At 41.5% G+C, this 22,046-nt stretch overlaps 2 protein-coding genes across 2 annotated transcripts in view; one reads left to right on the top strand and one right to left on the bottom strand.

The window, feature by feature from the left end:
- The window catches only part of LOC139165308 (myosin-7-like), an 8,355-nt gene extending 1,300 nt beyond the window's left edge, over nucleotides 1-7,055 (top strand). Inside the window, exons 3-6 of the mRNA XM_070748506.1 lie at nucleotides 626-730; nucleotides 1,069-1,164; nucleotides 3,365-3,530; nucleotides 6,979-7,055. Coding sequence (XP_070604607.1) covers nucleotides 626-730; nucleotides 1,069-1,164; nucleotides 3,365-3,530; nucleotides 6,979-7,055 — 444 coding nt within the window. The remainder of the gene's footprint in view (nucleotides 1-625; nucleotides 731-1,068; nucleotides 1,165-3,364; nucleotides 3,531-6,978) is intronic.
- The window catches only part of TRPC4AP (transient receptor potential cation channel subfamily C member 4 associated protein), a 61,454-nt gene continuing 44,563 nt past the window's right edge, over nucleotides 5,156-22,046 (bottom strand). Inside the window, exons 13-19 of the mRNA XM_070744884.1 lie at nucleotides 19,997-20,080; nucleotides 14,251-14,341; nucleotides 13,567-13,707; nucleotides 13,352-13,460; nucleotides 11,909-12,021; nucleotides 9,705-9,911; nucleotides 5,156-8,267 (exon numbers count right to left, since the gene is read on the bottom strand). Coding sequence (XP_070600985.1) covers nucleotides 8,130-8,267; nucleotides 9,705-9,911; nucleotides 11,909-12,021; nucleotides 13,352-13,460; nucleotides 13,567-13,707; nucleotides 14,251-14,341; nucleotides 19,997-20,080 — 883 coding nt within the window. The 3' untranslated portion in view covers nucleotides 5,156-8,129. The remainder of the gene's footprint in view (nucleotides 8,268-9,704; nucleotides 9,912-11,908; nucleotides 12,022-13,351; nucleotides 13,461-13,566; nucleotides 13,708-14,250; nucleotides 14,342-19,996; nucleotides 20,081-22,046) is intronic.

Genomic DNA, 22,046 nt, shown 5'->3' with positions numbered 1-22,046 from the left:
TTATATGCTGCCCGTCTCCGAGGACTTGGGACAGCTTACAACATATAATGAACAATATACATCAAAATCCAATTAATTAAAGTTAAAAATCTAAAAACCTGAAAACCAATTAAAATGCACTCATATCCATTCAGTCAATAAACTCACAATACATTCATCGGTCAGGGGGCAGTGTCTAATGACCCCAAGCCTGGCAGCATGGATGAGTCTTAAGACTGTTACGAAAAGCAAGGAGAGTGGGGACAGTACAAATCTCCAGGGGGAGCTGATTCCAGAGGGCCGGAGCCCCCACAGACAAGGCTCTTCCCCTAGGTTCCACCAAGTGACATTGTCTAGTTGACGGGACCTGTAGAAGGCCAACTCTGGTCCTAACTGGTCTCTGGGATTCATGCGGCAGGAGGGGGGTCCCAATAAAGCTAGACATGATGGGTTATTAAAAGTTTGGATTCAATGAGGTCTAAAACCATTTAAAGTTAAATAAAATCATATTTGCAAGGCTCTGCTCTAGAGGCAATAATCCCTCATCATCAATATCCTACATAGCATGACAAACAATATAGTTCTTTGTATTCTGAGCGATGTAAGAAGGCAAAAGAACTTAACTGCACTCTTTGTTCTTATTCAGGTACGAGAGCTAGAAGGTGATTTGGATATAGAACAGAAGAAGAATGCAGAGAGCCAGAAGGGCATTCGCAAGTATGAGCGAAGAGTCAAAGAATTGACTTATCAGGTACAAGTTTCATCATCTTCATGTTGAATCCTCAGATCCATTTTCAACAACACACAAAGAGAATCCCCAACAAAAACATAGGGAAAGCATTGTATAAAAGTGAAACTTCCTCCTCACTCTAATTTGGATTTGTAATTACATAACTGATGTAAAGTGATATCACTTGCAATAAAACAAAACCCCAATTTGATAGATGAGAGGGGAGTTAAAACGGAAAAATATGCCCATTACTTTGGAAATCCACTTAATCAAGTTTATCAGAAAGCTCACACTTTTATAGTCATACAATAGTGTTAACATATATAGAAAGAACCAAATATCTGATTATTACATTTCAGACTGAAGAGGACCGGAAGAACCTGGCAAGAATGCAGGAACTGATTGACAAGCTGCAGAGCAAAGTCAAGAGCTACAAACGCCAGTTTGAGGAGGCAGTAAGTAGAGATTCTAGCATCAAAATGCTAGTCTTAGTCAATTCATTTCCTTTGGTTCTGTAATAACCCTTAATAGTCTATTTGTTTCTGCATTACTCCTGTGCCACAATTCCAATTTAAAAAAGTGTTCCCTCGATTTTCGCGGGGAATGCGTTCCGAGACCGCCCACGAAAGTTGAATTTCCACGAAGTAGAGATGCGGAGGTAAATACACCATTTTTGGCTATGAACAGTATCACAAGCCATCTCTTAACACTTTAAACCCCTAAATTACCATTTCCCATTCTCTTAACAACAATTTACTCACCATTATTACTGGTATTCACCATTGAATAAGACACTTAGTAATCCTGATATTTATAAACATAATTATTTATTAACAATTATTATTTTTTTGTTATTTATTTCCAAAAATTATTAGTTTGGCGATGATGTATGACGTCATCGGGTGGGAAAAACCGTGGTATAGAAAAAAACCCGCAAAGTATTTTTTAATTAATATTTTTTGAAAAACCATGATATAGGCTATTCGCGAAGTTTGAACCCACGAAAATCGAGGGAACACTGTACAATTCCAAAATGACATTTTAGAAATTCACTTCTCTGATGTACTAAGGAAGACCAACTCCCTTGGCTCTACACCTTATTTCTCCAGATTACAGAGACATTACTTTCCCTACTACAGTGGAACCCCGACATAAGAGCTGCTCTACTTAAGAGCAACTCGAGATAAGAGCTGGGAGGGGAGAGATATTTTTGTTCTACTTACAAGCCCAAATTCGAGATACAAGCGCCAAGGAGCTGTCTCCTGAAGCCAAACGCTAACTTCCGGGTTCGGCTTCAGGAGACAGCTGCGAAGCGGCGCGCATGTTTTAAAAGGTTGCAGCCGGCCTGGGGGGCTCGGGGGGGTGCTTGCAGCTTTCTTTCTTGCTCTTTTTCTTTCTCTCTTTTACCTTCCCTTCTATTTCTTCTTTTCTTTCTCCTTCCCACCTTCTTCCCTCCCTCCCTCCCTTCACTCATTCCTCTCTTACTCTCCCCTTTCATAAGTTTCCTTGCTTCCTTCCTCTGTTCCTGTCCCTTCCCCCTTTCTTTCTTTCTTTCTTGCTTTCTTTCTTGCTCTTTTTCTTTCTCTCTTTTACCTTCCCTTCCTCTATTTCTTCTTTTCTTTCTCCTTCCCACCTTCTTCCCTCCCTCCCTTCCCTCATTCCTCTCTTACTCTCCCCTTTCATAAGTTTCCTTGCTTCCTTCCTCTGTTCCTGTCCCTTCCCCCTTTCTTTCTTTCTTTCTTTCTTTCTTTCTTTCTTTCTTTCGTTCTTGCTCTTTTTCTTTCTCTCTTTTACCTTCCATTCCTCTATTTCTTCTTTTCTTTCTCCTTCCCACCTTCTTCCCTCCCTCCCTCCCTTCACTCATTCCTCTCTTACTCTCCCCTTTCATAAGTTTCCTTGCTTCCTTCCTCTGTTCCTGTCCCTTCCCCCTTTCTTTCTTTCTTTCTTTCTTTCTTTCTTTCTTTCTTTCTTGCTTGCTCTTTTTCTTTCTCTCTTTTACCTTCCCTTCCTCTATTTCTTCTTTTCTTTCTCCTTGCCACCTTCTTCCCTCCCTCCCTCCCTTCACTCATTCCTCTCTTACTCTCCCCTTTCATAAGTTTCCTTGCTTCCTTCCTCTGTTCCTGTCCCTTCCCTCTTTCCTTCCTTCCTTCCCACCCTCCGTCCATTCATTCACCCATTCCTCTCTTGATCACTTAAAGCCGGTCCCTGGTGCAAAAAGGGTTGGGGACCTCTGTCCTACAGGATTGGGTGGCAGAGAAGTTGAACATATGTAAATTTAAAAGTTTAAGAAAGTTTACAAGTTAAGTGAAAGAAACTTCATTATTCATTTATATGTACATGTACATTTCTTCATTAAAAACATGTCTTTCTGCATAATTTAGACTAACTTTGTGAGTTTTTTGAGGGCTGGAACCAATTAAAATTATTTACATTAATTCCTATGGGGAAAAGTCGTTCGAGATAAGAGCTGCTCGACTTAAGAGCCCAGGTCCGGAACGAATTAAACTCGTATCTCGAGGTACCACTGTACTATCGAAAATATGCCAAACCTTTTGTATGCCTAGAACATTGTTTGCCATAATTCTCCATTCAGTGCAGCTAAGAATCTTTCCCCTATCTGGTTCCACTACATCAAATTCCATCTTGTATTCATAGGAGCTACAAGCCAACTCCAACCTGGTCAAATACCGCAAAGTGCAACACGAGCTGGATGATGCTGAGGAACGAGCAGATATTGCAGAAACACAAGCGAACAAGCTGCGTGCTCGCACCAGGGAAGTTCCTCTGAAGGTGAGAACAATATTGCCTGTGGCAAAGCACAGTAATTATCTCCACATCAGTCTCATTTCTTAATGGATAAACTGTTGGGGAACACAGATTAGCTCTTTATGTGATGCTATTTCATTGGCTCCGCTAAGGGCTACTCAGCCGTAATCGATGTATAAATCAGGGAATAGACAGGAGGAAGGATGGCTGGGGCAGGGCATGAGAAAGATTAATGTGTTCTCTGTTTTTGCTTGCTTAGTCAGACAAAAATAACTTTGTCTCCAAGCATGAAAACATAATGCATCACAGGGTTTGAGCTTTCAACAATGTAATGTGCAGTCATTGTATTCTGATGTGGAAGATCCAAGCCACAAAACAATGGAAAACGCTTTTCATGAAAGAGGGAGATGGGGCTCTGAGAAGCTATCTGTAGCAATCCAATAGTAACTTTTTTATTATTTATTATTGTTAACAGCATGAAGAATAAGAAGCTCCAGTATAACATCTCTTCGATGAATATTTCTATGTAATGGCTGCAACAGTCATTTCTGTCTCTGTAGTGAATAAATAAAGTCTAATGCTCATGACGGAAAGTGTGTAACCTTTTTTGAGAATATTCAACTGTAGAATGTCTTCCTATGAGGTTTATTTTAAAATGGAACTTTGTCTTACATCTTATTTGTTCTGTCGAGCTCTCTGGTAGTATCCTCCCAAAAATGCACAGATACAATTTCAGATACACACACGTTTGAAAATTCAAAACAATGTTCTTTATACCAAAAATGCAAATAAACAGAGCACTCTTTTTGTATAGCAAAGAGCACTTGTCTCCAAACAAATGGGTAATTTGTAGAAGTCCCTTATCAGTTTTGTGATACTTAGCTTGCAGCTGTGAGGCAATTCACAGTCCTTCTTTCACAAAGTGAAACACACTTTGCTCTGGGTTAGTTTCAAAGCGGGGGAAAATCAGCACACAAAGATCAAAGTCAGCAAAGCAGTCATGAAACACAAGATCAGATAATCCTCCACAATGGCCAAACCCACAGGCTGCTATTTATAGCAGCCTCACTAATTCCCACAGCCCCACCCAACCACAGGTGGCCTCATTTTCTTTGATAATATCTCAGTTGTTGTTGCCTATGCATGGCTCTCCGCATGCGTGGCTGTATCATTAACTCTTGTTCTGAATCCAAGGAGGAGCTAGCTAATTGATCTCCTTCTGAGCTGTCTGCCACACTCTCCTCCTCCCTGTCACTCATGTCTTCTTGGTCACTGGAGCCTTCATCATCAGATTCCATGGGGGGGGGCAAAACAGGCCTGCAGCATGTGGATGTCTCCCTCACATCCACAGTCCTTGGGCAGGAGCTGGGCCAGAGCTAACCACAACATTATTTATGGAAAACTTCAAATGTGGAAAGTGGCAGCATATTTTGAGATTAACATTTTTATTTAAGGAATAAATGCTTCTAAAATAAAGTGTTTATGATTTGCAATAAAAAAATCTTCAGTGTAATCAGATTTTCAGAATCTGGTTATCATATCTTTACACAACTCTCTTGCTACAATGATGAACATTCAACAGTTTTGGAGACCTGCTGCTATAGATAAATTACTGATTGATCTACCTTTTTGCGAACAAGCTCAAATTGTATTTCTGTGAATGATATTTCTTGAGACATGTTTTAAAATAGAATTCTTTATTCCATTTAATACATTTATGTTGTATTAGTAAGTCAGCATTAATCTGGGCAGCATGAACATTAATTTGTGTGAAATAATTAAAATGTCCAGAAACATTTGCTGGCTAGGGGAGTCACCTTTTTGCCACAAAACAGTTCCATTCCTTCAGCCACATTTAAATGTGATTTGCCAGCTATTACTCCTCGATGTAATTTATATTTAATCCAAAGCTAGTGTAGTTTCTCATCATACACAAAGGAGATCTACAACAGAAGCTGTGGAAGAGGAATATGGGCACTCAGGTTTTCCTGTAAGGAACCAAAAGGCCAATAATGCACCCTGAGCCAAAACCTCCAACCCAACTCTTTGGAATTGACTACATTGAAAAGCTAGAAATAAATACACAGCATGATAGATAAATCATCCTCAGAGTATCTAAGTATTTATTTTTTAATGAGCGCAGTCTCGCTGAAAGCCAAATTGATTAGTAAAAAGGATGGTCATTCAAAGGCAAGACATATGGATGAATTAGGTACTTAGAATTCATTTTTGTAGACTATGGCCATACTGTGGTGATGTTTCAATTCTAATCAAAAGGAACCCACAGGCATTTGAGTCTTTATTCTATATTTACTACAATTACAGTGTCAGTACAATGACCTAGGAATGAGGGTGAGGATGTTGTAGAAGCAACTGACTCTCTCAAAACTTGTCCCAAACTAAAATTCTTGAATGACATTCTCCAAAGGCATCAGATATATAACGGAATACAGGGCCATTGGGGAAGCTAGTTTAATCATACCCTTAAAAAGTCCCTTTAAAGCAAAATACATGATTTACTCCAAAGTTTCCATTTTATTTCTGACAAGCCATAAAGGATAAAACAATAGCGATAACCTTAATAAAGTGCTGTTTTGTTCAGGTAATAGATTTACAATTAGACAATTATGGAGCAGTCAGGCTTTCTTGACAGGGCTCTTATCATTAAAATAAGTGGACCCGGTCTTTGTCCCCAGTAAATATCTTAATAATTTTGTATGCAAATCAACCACAAGAGATCTGTTATTTTTATTACTTTTGCCTAAAAATAAGGTGCAATAGCGCATGCAGAGCAAATGCGAATGGGGAAATAGATGATCAACTATATCTTACTTTCAAGTATTGTAGGTTTCATGGAGATTTTTTGCTACAACATTTCTAATTACATTTCTAATGGCCAATTTTTAACACAAAACAACCAAGATATCATCTTGATATTTTTCAAAAATTGTAAATGCATAAAAAAGAATAGTTGAAAGTTTAAGGACAAAAAAGGCTGTTCTAATGCTTCATAAAGTCCATTAAGTGCCTGAGCACAATGTTGTAATGGAGCTTTCATTAAAAAAAAAGTTTCTGTAATCAAACACCAGCTGTCTTCAACTAACTTGTTTAAACACTGGCAGTTACAACAGCAAGTTCCATATTTACTGAATAATTCACTCCATATGAAATACAAGTATCAGTAGTAGACTAGACAACTTCCAGTTACTATTACACATTAGGAACAATATATATTATATATATTGTTCTGGTGTGTGGGCACATACACATCAGAACGGATAGTGCTAATTCTGTCATTTTAGTTGATGCCTCTGTTTCCAAAATGCAAATTAGTACACCTCTCTGTTCAACAATAGATTTTCTATTTAGCAAAAGCAATAAAGTACTGTGGAAGAAAACTCCATTTGCATTGTTTTTTAACAAAATGGCCAAACAGCAGAATTTAGAAAAATAAAAAATAAAATTGTAATTCATTTGTTCTCCTTCCCTTTTTTGTCTATTAGATTTACAGATACAATTAAATGGAACAATAAAAAGAAAAGAAAAAAAGGAGATGAAAGGAGACTTGAAAGCATTGTAAAATTGATTAAAATGTTTCCAAAATGTTTTGATATAAATCTATATATTAGACTAATATTTAATCTTTTTAGGATTGGTTAAATTCACATTTCTTAGATCAGGCAGAAATTATTGTATTCTTTAATTTACAATTTGATTCATACTGGTTATTGTTAATTATTTAATCAAAAGCTAATTTTAATATTCTGAAAACTATACATAGATTTATATCAATATCATTTGGAAATTTATTTGGTTAATTTTACAAAGCGTGAAAGTAAAAATCTTTCAATTTCCTTCGTGTTCTTTTTATTCTTCCTTGTTTTTCCACTGATTGTATCTGTAAGCCTAATAAACCATCAAGCAAACAAAATAAAGCCAGGGGAAAAAAGCCAACTACTTCCCTCACTGCAATATATACCTGTTCTAGACAGCACTGTAAATGTTCATTGAAAACAAATCCACAGACCATTTCTGAATGCAATAATACAGTCAACCAAAGAGAAGAATGGGACAGTTTAGTAGGAAACATTTCCAAAATCATTTGCAGAAAAAAAAGGACACACCATTATTTTTATGTATTTAAATATGAATTGCACACACGGTCCTCTTGAAATAAAAAAAAAACAAAGAAAAAGATGTGAAAAATCAGGAGTCAGCTTTTTATGATGACTTAAGAGTGGCTAGTGTACCCTAGGTGTGCTCATAAACCAACTTGTTTCAATGACTTAGAAAATTACCTCTCCTTTTAACTTCTTATTTGGGTTACCAGAAGGAAAATCACAGCTAACCCTTGCATATTGGGAAAGATCTCACGTACCAAGCTCAAACCCTTCTAGTCATAACGAGCATGGAAAAGTAGACTTTTTTTGCAGACCATTCCAAACAGTATGCAGATTTCCCCGAACATGTGATGCGCTTCAAGTTTGTGAAATCCTGCTCTTTAAAGAGGGCGATCGGGCAAGGGGGGGGGGAGATGCATTAACATAGTAATATTCCATAGTTCCAAGTTTGTGCACACAGCATATCCCTGAAAATCCAACGTCTGCAAGATTCCCTTTGAGGTATTGTCCACTGGAAGTGAGAACTGGTGGTGTTACTCTTCGGTGTAGTCTCTGTCAATCTCCATGTACGCCTCATCAATGTAGCTAACTATGGCACAAGGTGATGTCTGGTCCGTACTAAGCAGAACAGACACAGTCTCTTTCCAATAGGAAAAACTAATACACGAACTCTATAAAGGGAAAAGAAAGAATAGTAAGCGCAAACAGAACAAATGTCTATGGAATATTTATTTATTTATGGGATTTGTATGCTGCCCCTCTCCGAGGACTCAGGGCGGCTCACAAGATATCAAAACAATAAACAATATACACATTTTAAAAATCCAATTAATATAGCAAAAAAAACCCTTTAAAAACTCTAATAACATTTAAAATCATTCATTCCCATTCACACAACAAGACATACTACACTTGTCAGCCAGGTGGCTAGGGTCTAATGGCCCTAAGCTTGGCGGCACCGATAGGTCTTTAAACTTTTATGGAAGGTGAGGAAGGTGGGGGCAGTGCGAATCTCTGGAGGGAGCTGATTCCAGAGGGCTGGGTCCCCACAGAGAAGGCTCTTCCCCTAGGTCCCGCCAAATGACATTGTCTAGTTGACGGGACCCGGAGGAGGCCAACTCTGTGGGACCTAACCGGGATTAATGCGTCAGAAGATGGTCCCAGAGGTAATCTGGTCCAACATTTGTAATCATTTAAATATCCAAAGCTAAATAAATCTGCTCATTCTACACAACATACATGTTATATTAAATAATTAGGAAAGCTTAATTTTCTGCCCAATGAAAATGTTACATTCTTGTAAAGCTAGTTTCCTTTCTTTATTCTAGAATAAACAAAGAAATAGGCTTTTAGGTTTGACATTCTGGATGCAATAATTGGTTTGAAATGGAAGCACAAAAAGTCCATCCTGGTAAGAATATCACACACAAATGTATCTGTCTGATTGCACTGGAATATTTAGTCCAAGAATTCAATTACCGGAATTCTCAATAGAATCATTTTAACTCGTCTAGGATGCATTAATTTTATTCTTGAATATTTTGAAATTGTTTATATCACACCATAACACATTCTGAAACATGGCTGTCATTAATAACCATCTTTGGCAGAAGATTGCTATGTGCTAATTCTGATCACTGAACAACGTAAAGGGCTTTGTTCTTTAAGGCAGAAATAGGTTGTGCCCTTGCAAAGAATACAGAGATTGTACAAAAATTTTCTAATGAGGCAGCATTTTCCTACAGCTAAAACAGTAAAAGTATTTGTATTAAACACAAACTTTTATAATGCAGCAATTCTGGTTTGAAAAAGTCCGCAATAAACATTCACTTGGATATAGTACCAGAATGTTCCTATACCTGTTTAGGCTTACAAGCAAGAAATACTACAAAAACAATGAGTGTTTCCATTGTTGAAAGCTCAAACAATACATCTTAATTTATTTTCACTTTGCTGTCAGTGAAATACAGTCCGCCACACTAGGCATTATCATTATACTACATTCTTCATGATTTAACATGTTTTATTCCATCAAAAGCTTTCTCCTCTCCTCTGCACCCGAATTTTGAAACACAAATATCTGCAAGGAACTTAGGTTGCAGGCTTACGTTTTCTAAACAGGTGCTGTCCTTGTCCTTATTGAGGTAATGCTGCTGCCAGAAACGAAGAAGACTATGAAAATTGTTCAGTATGAAACCAGGATATTTCTTCGTATATTCCATCTCTTGAAGGGTACGCAGATAGAATGGAAGCTTGTCTTTTCTTCGAGCTAACATTAAGATAACTAGACTTGTGTTCAGACAACTTACGTTTTCCTAAAGTTGAAAAAAAGAATCAAGATGAGAAACCATATTGTTAATTATATATAAAAGAGCTTTATAGCTCCTGCTGCCTTAAGAAACTTTAAAACATGATCCATCTCATCCTGGGCATTTTTTTGAACTATTACCATCTGGCAGACCGTACAGGATAATAAAAACAAGGACAAATAGGCTGAAAAACAGCTTCTATCCCAGGGCAATAACCATATTGAATTCTACGGTATAGTTCAATATTGGGTTTTCAATTTCAATTATACAGAATGTAAAGGATGTATGTTTGTGTTTTTATTTTTATAGTCATAAGGCAGTGATGGTGAACCTATTTTCCCTCGGGTGCCGAAAGCGCTTGCACACACACTATCGCGCCTGCACAAGTGCCCACACATATAATTCAATACCTGGGGAGGGCAAAAATTGCCTTCTTGCACCCCCAAAGCCCCTCTGAAGGCCAGAAACAGCTCATTTTTCAACTTCTGGTGGGCCCAGTAGGCCCGTTTTTCACCCTCCCCAGGCTCCAGAGGCTTCCCTGGAGCCTGGGGAGGGCAAAAACACCCTTCACCATCCTCTCGGAGGCCCTCCAGAAGCCGAAAATGCCCTCGCAAAGCCTCCGTGGAAGCCAAAAATCAGCTGGCCGGTGTGCACATGCGCGCCGTTGCTGAACTAGGACAACGGCTTGCGTGCCGGCAGATATGGTTCCATGTGCCATAGGTTCGCCATCACTGTCATAAGGTATACAGAAGACCGCATTTAATTTCGTTGTACCACGTGCAATGACAATAAAGTAAACTAAACAAAACTAGTTACAGTGGTACCTCTACTTAAGAATGCCTCTACTTAAGAACTTTTCTAGATAAGTGTTGTGGTTCAGTCTGGGACCCCTCCGGGAATGGCTGACCTTCTGTCGGTTTCCAGCTCAGAGGGAGAGGCTGAGGAACAGGAGGTGCAGACTGACGAGGAAGAGGAATCCCAGGCTGAAGAAGAAGGACAGCCAGAGTCCCACCAGGGGGAGCTCTCCCCAGCAAGCAGCCTGGATTCCTTAGGGGAAAATGCTCAAGACATCATAGATATGCGACAAAGGAGAGCTAATCAGAGACGGACTCAATTGGCTAAGTATTTCCAGCATTAGAGGTCACAGCTGGGTTTGGGTGTGGTGCTCTTGGGAAAGGATAAAAGGTGGACCCACCCTTCCTGGCTTGTGGAGTTTTATCTTGGAGATTTGTGAGACCTGTCTGTGAACTTTGGTGGCTTACAATCCTGGTTTGTGCCTTGGACTATTGAAACCTTGGGGGTGTGTGCCAGCAAGAAGCTTGTGGTATTGACTGGACATCAGGACCCTGCTGTAACGTATTATAGCTTGTCTGTTGTGAAGACAGGTTTTCCTTTGTGCTTATTTTTTCCAGCTATAAAATACTTTTGGCTTTTACCAGAGTGTCTGGCTGTTTTTTCAGTTGGTGTTGAGGTCTGGGAAAACCCAGACAGAACAGATAAGAACCAGGTGTTCAACATTTTTTTGCCTCTACTTAAGAACCATTTTCTACTTAAGAACCCGAGCCCGAAAAAATTTCCCAGGAAATTGGAGAGTGGCATGAAGGCCCGGCCAGTTTCCTGCCATTCCCCCCCTTTAATCCTGGCCATCTCGGGCTTTTCTGGGCTGCCAGAGGAGCCTTTCGGTGACACTTAAGGAGGCTTTGGCAGTCCAGAGCGAACATTTTCCTTTCTTTGGGCACTTGGACATGGAATAAACCTCTGCCAGCGCCCAGAGAAAAGAAACGCTCCCTTCGCTGCGGGCAGCCAAGGAATCACCACAGCGAAAGAAAGGCGCTGGCTACAAAGCGAGTGAACGAGAGGAAAGGGGAGCCCTTCAGCATGGGAAGGAAGAGGCAGCAGGTAGCAGCAGCAGCAGCCAGTGTATGGGAGGCGTGTGCTCCTCGTCGCCGCTCAGAGTCCCTCTTTAAAAATATGATTCCTGAAATCCAATTGCCATATATTACCTGGGTCAGAGTTTGTACATGAATAATATTAATGAGCCGGAAAAGGAAGGACATCCTCATGGACATCTGTGACATGTATGATAATAGGCGGCACTCAGACAAGACTTCTGCAACTACAAAAAGAAGATGTTAGATTTAAAATGATGAGTCCTGAGTGAGTTATAATTCCAAAAAGAGGCTGGGGGAGAAGCACTATTAATATGATTTCTATTCATAACTGATTGGAAAGAATGGTTGTAATAGAAGTGCTTTTCAGAACGATAATTTTGGTCTCTTCAAAGAAAACTTGGCATTAGCCAATGTGGTATCGATAATGGGAACTGAGGGTATTTAGACAAGGAATAATTGTTTCCTATGGCCCAATCATACAAACCTTGATTGCATAATGGCCAGTAAAATTGTTGGTTATATTGGAATATTTGCTTCAAGGATGGTATCACTGTTCATCAGCATTTCAACAGATTAAAGTACTGTATTTTTCAGAGTATGATACACCTCCCCCCCCCCCTTAAAAGAAGCTGAAAATTTGGGAGTGCCTTATACTCTGAATATAGCTTTTTCAAAGCTTTTCCCCCAGCCCTAATGAGGAGTTAATGATCTTCCCGGCTTGCAGGTTTGTTTTCATTGCTACTCCCTCCAAAAAATGTCTTTTTCAGCTTTAACAATGTACAGTGTTCCCTCGATTTTCGCGGGTTCAAACTTCGCGAAAAGTCTATACCACGGTTTTTCAAAAATATTAATTAAAAAATACTTTGCAGTTTCCCCCCCTATACCACGGTTTTTCCTGTCCGATGACGTCATATATCTTCACCAAACTTTCGTCCACCTTTAATAAATATTTTTTTAAAATAAACTTTAATAAAGAAACATGGTGAGTAATAATCTAAAAGGTTGCTAAGGGAATGGGAAATTGCAATTTAGGGGTTTAAAGTGTTAAGGGATGGCTTGTGATACTGTTCATAGCCAAATATAGTATATTTACTTCCGCATCTCTACTTCGCGGAAATTCAACTTTCGCGGGCGGTCTCGGAACGTATCCCCCGCGAAAATCGAGGGAACACTATACTAAGGATATTCCCAGCTTGCATGATTTTTCCATTCCTACTCCCTCCGAAGAAGTTTTTTTCCAGTCCTAAGTCTTTGCAGGCTTATTTTGATTCTTACTCCCTTTGAAGAAGACTTTTTTCAGCCCTAACCAGGGGATAAAATAATGTGCTGAAGCTGACCAGACTAAGCATGCTAGCCAGATGAGTATCTGGTAGGCAGATTTTTCCCCCTGTTTTCCTCCCTCAAAACTAAGGTTCACCTTATACTCCCTAAAATATGGTATGTTTATGAATAAACAGTATTAATGATCTCAAAGTATTTCCAGCAATCTAAAAGTTGTACTGGTAAGCGGCAGATTTTTAATGTTATTCCTGGGCCTCAAAAAAACTATTTTACCTTTAACATCTGAATGGCTCTCAAATCGATCCAGGGACAAAGTAATACAACGAACCAGCATGTTGGAATCAACCAGTGAACTGTTGATTTGATTCAAAAATATCTGAAACTAAAATATTGGAATAATTAGGCTCTATCAATAATACTATGTACCAAAAAGCAAACAAACGTAACAGTAAAATTGTTTAAAAGGGATCTTAGGATTTTAGTTTTACCTTTTCATCGGAATTGATGTACTTATTAAACCTCTTGAAAGCATCTATGTTGAATTTCATCAGTTCCCCCAGAAGATCAAAATAACTTTGAAGCACATCTCGTGATTTGCATTCGCTGTCAACAATGCAGTACAGAATATGCTGGCAAGATTAAATGGACTGTTACTATAAGCTCAATATATTATATTTTGTATTACAATAACAACAGTAATTAGTCTTAAATACTGCTTCACAGTGCTTTATAGCCCCCTCTAATTGGTTTACAGAGTCAGCATATTTCCCCCAACAATCCGGGTCCTCATTTTATCAACCTTGGAAGGATGGAAGGCTGAGTCAACCATGAGCCTGGTGAGATTTGAATTGCTGAACTGCTGGCAGTTGGTAGTCAGTAAAATTAGCCTGCGATATTGCATTTTAACCACTGTGCTACCATGGCTCTTAGAATACAATTAATAATATAGTAACATAACATTAAAATCAAACATTCACTTAGCAACAATATTTTTTTTAAAAAATATGTTTCCCTATTTGAGAAATTATTAAAATTAATAATGTACACTTGAACTTTCAAAGATACAAAACCAGAATAAATTAGACATTCATGCAGATTCATTAACAGTTTTCTGGTAAAGTTTAAACATTAATTTATTGAATAGTGATGCTTAAAGCAAATATTTAAATTACCTCTAAAAGCCCCCTTTTTAGCAAGAACATCTGATCTGCATAGGAAGTAGCACCTCGTAAGAAACTTTCAACTGCTCTTGCTTGCCAAAATCTGGTAAAACAGAAGAAACTTAAGCACATGTTCCTTCTTTCTCCATTAAACACATAACCAGCACATAACTCTTTTATTCATGTGTAGGCAGAATGTATAATTCTTCTTTGAAGGAAAACAGGAAGAGGAAAAAAGACCAATGAAAATATTTAATTTCCCCCCCCCCCCTGCGGAAATGGATATGATGACAAGACGTTTAAATGATCAAGAAGATACTAAGTTTTATGAAGCATGGAACAATGTTTATAAATGGATAGATAAGAAAAAATAAGATATACAATCTATTTTTAGTTAACTTGTTGTACTTGTTTTTACTTGGGTAATAATAATACTAATATTAGTTTAAATTTATTGTTTAATGACTAAGGTAGAATTAGCTTATATATAAGAATTAGTTTATATATACCGTATATACTCGAGTATAAGCCGAGTTTTTCAGCCCCAAAAATGGGCTGAAAAACCCGACCTCGGCTTATACTCGGGTCACCACAAGAGGGCGCCGGGTGACCACAAGAGGGCGCACCGCGGGAGCCCGGCAGCTGCAAAACACACGCGAGGGGCGAATCGGGGAAACTGCCAGGAGAAAACTCAACCCCTGTAAACCACAAGATTCCTCGAACTTTTATTTTTAAAAAAATGCCGCCCGCCTCAGAGTAAACGCCCCGCGCGTATAATTAAGTGACTGGGGTTTTTTTCATGCGTCAAGAGGAAAGAATTAAAAACCTCGGGAAATAGAGCGCCCTGCTTGTAACCGCCACTAAAGCACACAACCTCCACCCACCCCCACTTCGCCAACCGCCACACCTTCGGTGCAGTCCGGATAGAAGTGCGGGGCCACATCTTCTCTCCACCCCACCCACCCCCACCCAATATCCAAACTCTGTAGTGTTCAGGAGGACGGAAAGATGCTTTTTGGGGCGGAGCACGCCAGTCTCTCCGCGCTCCCGTCTAGTGCACATCACCCCCGGGGAGGGCGGGATTGACTCTCCGGCAAACGGTCCGAGCATCCCCCTCCACACCCGTGCATCTGGAGTAAGGCGGCGTCTTTTAACACCCCCCCTTCAGCCATGCTCGCAAAGCCACCCATCCTCCTCCTCCTCCATCCCTCGCCGGGGGGAGACTCCCCTCCTCCGCCCCTTCTCTGACCTTGTAATCCTCGTGGCCGAGGTTTTGCAGGCGCTGTTTGCCTGAGGGGGGCCGGATTTCCACGCCGCCGGCCGGGGGCTCCTTCGGGGTTGCCTCCGCCGGAGAGTGCTGTTGCTGGGGCTCCTGGTGGTCCCGAGATGGGGCGCGGCGGGCTCCGCGCTGCCCCACGCTGAGCGCCGCAAAGTCCAACGTCTTGCTCTCGAAGGCGCCCTCCACGTTGCAGAACATCCCGCCATACTTCTGGCGGGGCACTTGGTCGGCGGTGCCCGGGCGCGCCAGGTAGACGGGCAGATCTTCCTCCCCCGCCGCCGCGGGATCCGGCCGCTCCCGGTCTCTCCGCCCGCTGTGAGAAGACATGGCCGGGAGTCACTGGGGTAAGTCAAGCCGGCGACTCCGTCTGCGAGGCAGAGAAAGAAGGGCGGACGGGCGGGAGACTTCCCGGGCGCCGCTGGCTCGGCTCAGGCGCGGAGTGACTGATGACTGAGAGAGAGAGAAAAGGAGCGCTCTCTCTCCCTCCCTCCCAGCAGCCTGAGCCGAGCCAGCGGCGCCCGGGAAGTCTCTCGCCTGTCCGCCCTTCTTTCTCTGCCTCGCAGACGGAGTCGCCGGCTTGACTTACCCCAGTGACTCCCGGCCATGTCTTCTCACAGCGGGCGGAGAGGCCGGGAGCGGCCGGATCCCGCGGCGGCGGGGGAGGAAGATCTGCCCGTCTACCTGGCGCGCCCGGGCACCGCCGACCAAGTGCCCCGCCAGAAGTATGGCGGGATGTTCTGCAACGTGGAGGGCGCTCAGCGTGGGGCAGCGCGGAGCCCGCCGCGCCCCATCTCGGGACCACCAGGAGCCCCAGCAACAGCACTCTCCGGCGGAGGCAACCCCGAAGGAGCCCCCGGCCGGCGGCGTGGAAATCCGGCCCCCCTCAGGCAAACAGCGCCTGCAAAACCTCGGCCACGAGGATTACAAGGTCAGAGAAGTTGGCTGGCAACTTTGCTGCGTCACTCGGAGCCCCCTTTTACTTCCCTCTTGGAGCTCCTGTCTTGCAGCTAGCTGCCTTCCCTTCCCCGGGTCCAGCAAAGTTTCCAGCTTGTACAATTACTGCACTAATTCCCTGATTAGATTTTGAGGTAAGTTCTCTCTCTGCTTTTTTTCAAAGTCTCCTTTCTATAGAACTTTGATAAAGTTCCCCCCTCCCTCCCCCCTCTCTCTCAAGAGACACAGAGAGCGAGACAGAGAGAGAGAGAGAGAAGGAAGAAGGGTAGAAGAAAAAGAAAAAGGAATTGAGTACTTTTTAAGGGCTTTGTTGGATTCATTCTGTAGATTTGTTATGGTACAAGTAATATACAATCGTACTAATTTTAGCCTGCCAGTAGATTGTAAAAATAAGATACATTATGCTGCTTTCTTCTACTCCAGAGATTCATGAATACTTAAGATGTTTAGCATTTCTGTACTCACTTAGCATTAAGTTTTAGTGTTAAATAATATTAATATTTACCTCTTGGATTTGTCTCTGAAAATCTTTTATTCTTAGATGGGAAAAAGAATTTTGTGAAATTATTGTGCAATTTGAATTTGTAAAAATATTGTTTTGTTCTTCTCTCTACTTTATCATTGGATTATAGAGAGAAAAATTAAGTCTCTAAAATACTGTTTTGAGGGATTTTGACTCATAGGTTTTAGCTTGGTTGCTGATTGAACTACTTTTTTTACTTTTTAATTTATTTAATTTTATTTAATTTATTGTAAATATCAGATTGCTTTTATTTACCCACTTTGAAATAAATATTGTTTACCCTCTTTAAAATAAATATTCTAAAACATGTCTCAATTAATGTAATTTTATTGTTTTCCATTTTTATAAGTTACCAGTAGCCACTGCATTTTCTAACCTCGGCTTATACTCGGGTCAATAAGTTTTCCCAGTTTTTGTGCCAAAAAATGGTGCCTCGGCTTATACTCGGGTCGGCTTATACTCGAGTATATACGGTAAGTAATATAGTAAGAATTTTGGTTTTATATATATATTAGTAACAATGTGAAAAACCTTAACTCAAATTTAGTAAATTTTTTAACATTCAATATATATCTAATTATGTATTCTTTTTCTGTATTTGAACTTATACTTTCAAGATAAGCGGGGAAAATGTATCCCCATTTTGTGTTCAATGTTTGTATGTGTGTCTGTCTATTTTAAGAAAATCAATAAAAATATTAAAAAAAAATATTTAATTTTTCAATCTTGGACAATTATGTGGAGAATAAATTTGCTCATCATGTAACTGGGAGTTTGCCATAGCAAAAAAAGCATACAATTTTATCACATCAGAATGAAAATGCTATGTGTGCATCTCCTTACTAAGGGAAATAATTAGGGAAAAAAATATCATAGCTATCTCTGACTACATGCATGGACCTCTCTCAGAAGAACATGTTATTTCGGATCTAAGGCTTCAATAGCCAACATCTCTAGAGACTAAGCAACTTTTAATGCCATGGTAGGGCTGAAGGATTACAGGGTAAAACAATGAGTTTACTGCCATGTTCTAAATTTTGTCACATAGATACTTTTAGCGGTTATTTTTAATTGAGGAACATGACATATTAAAGATACGAGGAACTGAAAGTGGTGGAGAATAGGGGGTTGTCACGTAAATATACATTGAATTGACGGTCTGGGTACTGAGTTTACAGTCTGAATGATGAGAACAAGGAAATGAAGTAACTGAAAAATAAAAATATGTATCGCTGAGGACTGCAAAAAATAAAATAAAAAGAGGTATAACTAACGAGCACAGATCCCAGATCAAGGCCACCGATTGTAGCTTGCTGGACGTAGCTATCGTCTCAGGACTGCACTGCAATGTGTTGTTGATGTAAGTTGTTATAACTTTTTCTCATGTTCTCAATTGCTCATGAATAAACCTCTGAATAACAGTAAGATCTACTGTTTGTGGTGTGTCTGTGTTTCCTTCTTTTTGCCGGAAAATATTTTTCTCACACTTTTTAATGAAATACACAGGGTAATGAAATACATTCTCTGCAGGCCCCAAAGATCAGATTCTCTTAGGACAAAACGGTGTTTTATGTAACAAGAGCAGAACTGTATACATGGTATGTTTGTATGTATGTTTGGTTTTTATATATTAAGGGGTTTTAATTTGCTTTTAGCATTGGATTTTATTGTATATTGTTCATGATTGTTGTTAGCCGCCCCGAGTTTTCGGAGAGGAGCGGCATATAAATCCAATAAACTTGAAACTTGAACAACCGCACGAATCCCAGCGACCAATAAGGTCCCACAGAGTTGGCCTTCTCCGGGTCCCGTCGACTAAACAATGTCGTTTGGCGGGCCCCAGGGGAAGAGGTTTCTCTGTGGCGGCCCTGGCCCTCTGGAACCAACTCCCCCCAGAGATTAGAACTGCCCCCACCCTCCCTGTCTTTCGTAAACTACTCAAGACTCATTTATACCGCCAGGCATGGGGGAGTTGAGATAGCCCTTCCCCCTAGGCCATTACAAGTTATGCATGGTATGTTTGTGTGTATGTTTGGTTTTATAATAGGGGTTTTAGTTGTTTTTTATTATTGGATTGTACATGTTGTTTTTATTATTGTTGTTAGCCGCCCCGAGTCTACGGAGAGGGGGGGCATACAAATCCAATAAATGATTATAGAAACATAGAAACATAGAAGACTGACGGCAGAAAAAGACCCCATGGTCCATCTAGTCTGCCCTTTTACTATTTCCTGTATTTTATCTTACAATGGATATATGTTTATCCCAGGCATGTTTAAATTCGGTTACTGTGGATTTACCAACCACGTCTGCTGGAAGTTTGTTCCAAGGATCTAACTCTTTCAGTAAAATAATACTTTCTCATGTTGCCTTTGATCTTTCCCCCAACTAACTTCAGATTGTGTCCCCTTGTTCTTGTGTTCACTTTCCTGTTAAAAACACTTCCCTCCTGAACCCTATTTAACCCTTTAACATATTTAAATGTTTCGATCATGTCCCCCCTTTTCCTTCTGTCTTCCAGACTATACAGATTGAGTTCATTAAGTCTTTCCTGATACGTTTTATACTTCAGACCTTCCACCATTCTTGTAGCCCGTCTTTGGACCCGTTCAATTTTGTCAATATCTTTTTGTAGGTGAGGTCTCCAGAACTGAACACAGTACTCCAAATGTGGTCTCACCAGCGCTCTATATAAGGGGATCACAATCTCCCTCTTCCTGCTTGTTATACCTCTAGCTATGCAGCCAAGCATCCTACTTGCCTTTCCTACTGCCCGACCACACTGCTCACCCATTTTGAGACTGTCAGAAATCATTACCCCTAAATCCTTCTCTTCTGAAGTTTTTGCTAACACAGAACTGCCAATGCAATACTCAGATTTAGGATTCCTTTTCCCCAAGTGCATTATTTTACATTTGGAAACATTAAACTGCAGTTTCCATTGCTTTGACCATTTATCTAGTAACGCTAAATCATTTACCATATTATTAATTATAACTCACCTGAATGATGATTCTGCTGGTTCTTTCTTCATTACTTGAAGAAGTCTGGTTAGCAAGCCTCTTTTCCCATCGCAAATTAAACTTCTAAAGTGTAGAAAGGTATGACAGTGAGTAAACCAGTGGGCCGCCATGTGAAATATTCATCATACTCGTCTTCAATACCGTACAGTACATTGCCCAGAAGGACCGTTGAACTTACCTGAACGGTCTTCTCGCTGCACTGTGAGGAGAGTCCAATGTGGGTTGTTCTTCAGCCTCATTGGCAGGGACTGAGTTAAAAATTAACATAATTATGTCCCGCCCCCCTCTACCTCCTCAGGTTCAGTCAAGAAAAACGAAGGAATAGTGTAAACAAACCAATTTTATTAACTAAGAAGTTAAACTGGTAACGAACTGAACCCCTGGGCCAAGAAGCCGGGAGGGTTTGGACTCTCCTCACAGTGCAGCGAGAAGACCGTTCAGGTAAGTTCAACGGTCCTTCTCCCCTGCACTGTTCGGAGAGTCCAATGTGGGATATACCCAAGCAAACCAACTAGGGCGGGATAGGCTGGACCAGGGGTGTCTGAACACAAACCCGTTGCAGCACTCTGCGACCGAATGCCGCTTCCGATGAAGCGAATGAGTCTATACGGTAGTGTCTGATGAAAGTCGTGGGGGCCGCCCAGGTTGCGGCCCGACAGATGTCATCGATTGACGCCTGTGTGTTCCAGGCGGCAGTGGTGGCTGCACTTCTGGTAGAGTGAGCCGTGATTGTCCTTGGCAAAGGTGTCCCACGTGTCCTGTATGCCTCCATAATGCAGGACCGGATCCATCGGCTGATAGTTTTAGAGGACACCTTGTTGCCCATGGATCCTGGGAAGAAGGAAACGAATAATGCTTCTGATTTCCTGAAAGAGCTGGTCCGTCGAATGTAAATCTTTAGAGCTCTACGGACGTCCACTTTGTGCCAGCGTAAGACTGACGGGTGTGAGCCGTGGGTACAGAAGTCCGGTAATATTATGTCCTGGGATCTATGAAATCTTGTGTTGACCTTCGGCAGAAAGCTGGGATCTAACCGAAGAGTAACCCGATCTGGGTGGAACACGCAAAGGTCCGGCCGGACTGACAATGCCGCGAGTTCCGACACCCTGCGAGCAGATGTGATGGCCACTAAGAACGCTACTTTGATTGATAGAAGGCGAAGCGTGATTTCTCTCAGTGGTTCAAAAGGAGGTCCTGTAAGGGCCTGTAAGACCAAAGTCAAATCCCAGGATGGGAAGTGATGGATAACTGGAGGAGAAAGATTCGAGGCTCCTCGGAGAAAGTCTTTAACCCATGGATGATGGGAAATCGGTTGAAGGGGGTCTGGTCTTAAGACCGTGGCGATAGCTGCCACCTGCCTGCGAAGGGTGTTTGGGGTCAGCCCTTCGTCCAGCCCCTTCTGTAGGAAGTCTAATAGATGTAAGATGGAGGCTGAGCGAGGGGGGATCTCTCGAGCTCTGCAGAATCTACAAAACGCTGCCCATGTCGCTTGGTAAATGCGAGTCGTTGACGGGCGTCGAGCCGATTGGATGGTATGGATGACCTTTTCCGACAGGGATTCCGCCCTCAAGCGGTCCCCCTCAATCTCCACACGGCAAGCCTCCACCACTGAGGCTCTGGGTGCACCAACAACCCCTGGGTGAGGGAGAGTCTGTGGTATGGGATCCTCCATGGCGGGGAGGTTGAGAGGTCCATCAAGTCCGCGAACCATGGTCGTCTGGGCCAAAAGGGGGCGACGAGAATCACCTCCGCCTGCTCCGAGAGTATCTTGGAGACTACCCTGGGTAGAAGGCAAGTCGGAGGGAAGGCGTAGAGTAGACCCCTTGGCCATGGGGAGAGGAGCGCATTGATACGGTCGGCTCCCGGGCACGGGAACCGGGAGTAGAATCGGACCACTTGGTTGTTGAGGTGGGTCGCGAACAGGTCCACTACCGGTTCCCCATAACGGTGTATAATGTCCTGGAAAACCTCCAGGTTCAATGACCATTCCCCCGGGTCGATGGTTGTGCGGCTCAACCAATCCGCCTGG

Source organism: Erythrolamprus reginae, chromosome 3 (assembly GCF_031021105.1).
Source record: "Erythrolamprus reginae isolate rEryReg1 chromosome 3, rEryReg1.hap1, whole genome shotgun sequence".
NCBI lineage: Eukaryota > Metazoa > Chordata > Lepidosauria > Squamata > Dipsadidae > Erythrolamprus > Erythrolamprus reginae.
Note: the sequence above shows the minus strand (reverse complement) of the source record. Positions and strands in the feature narration are given on the sequence as shown.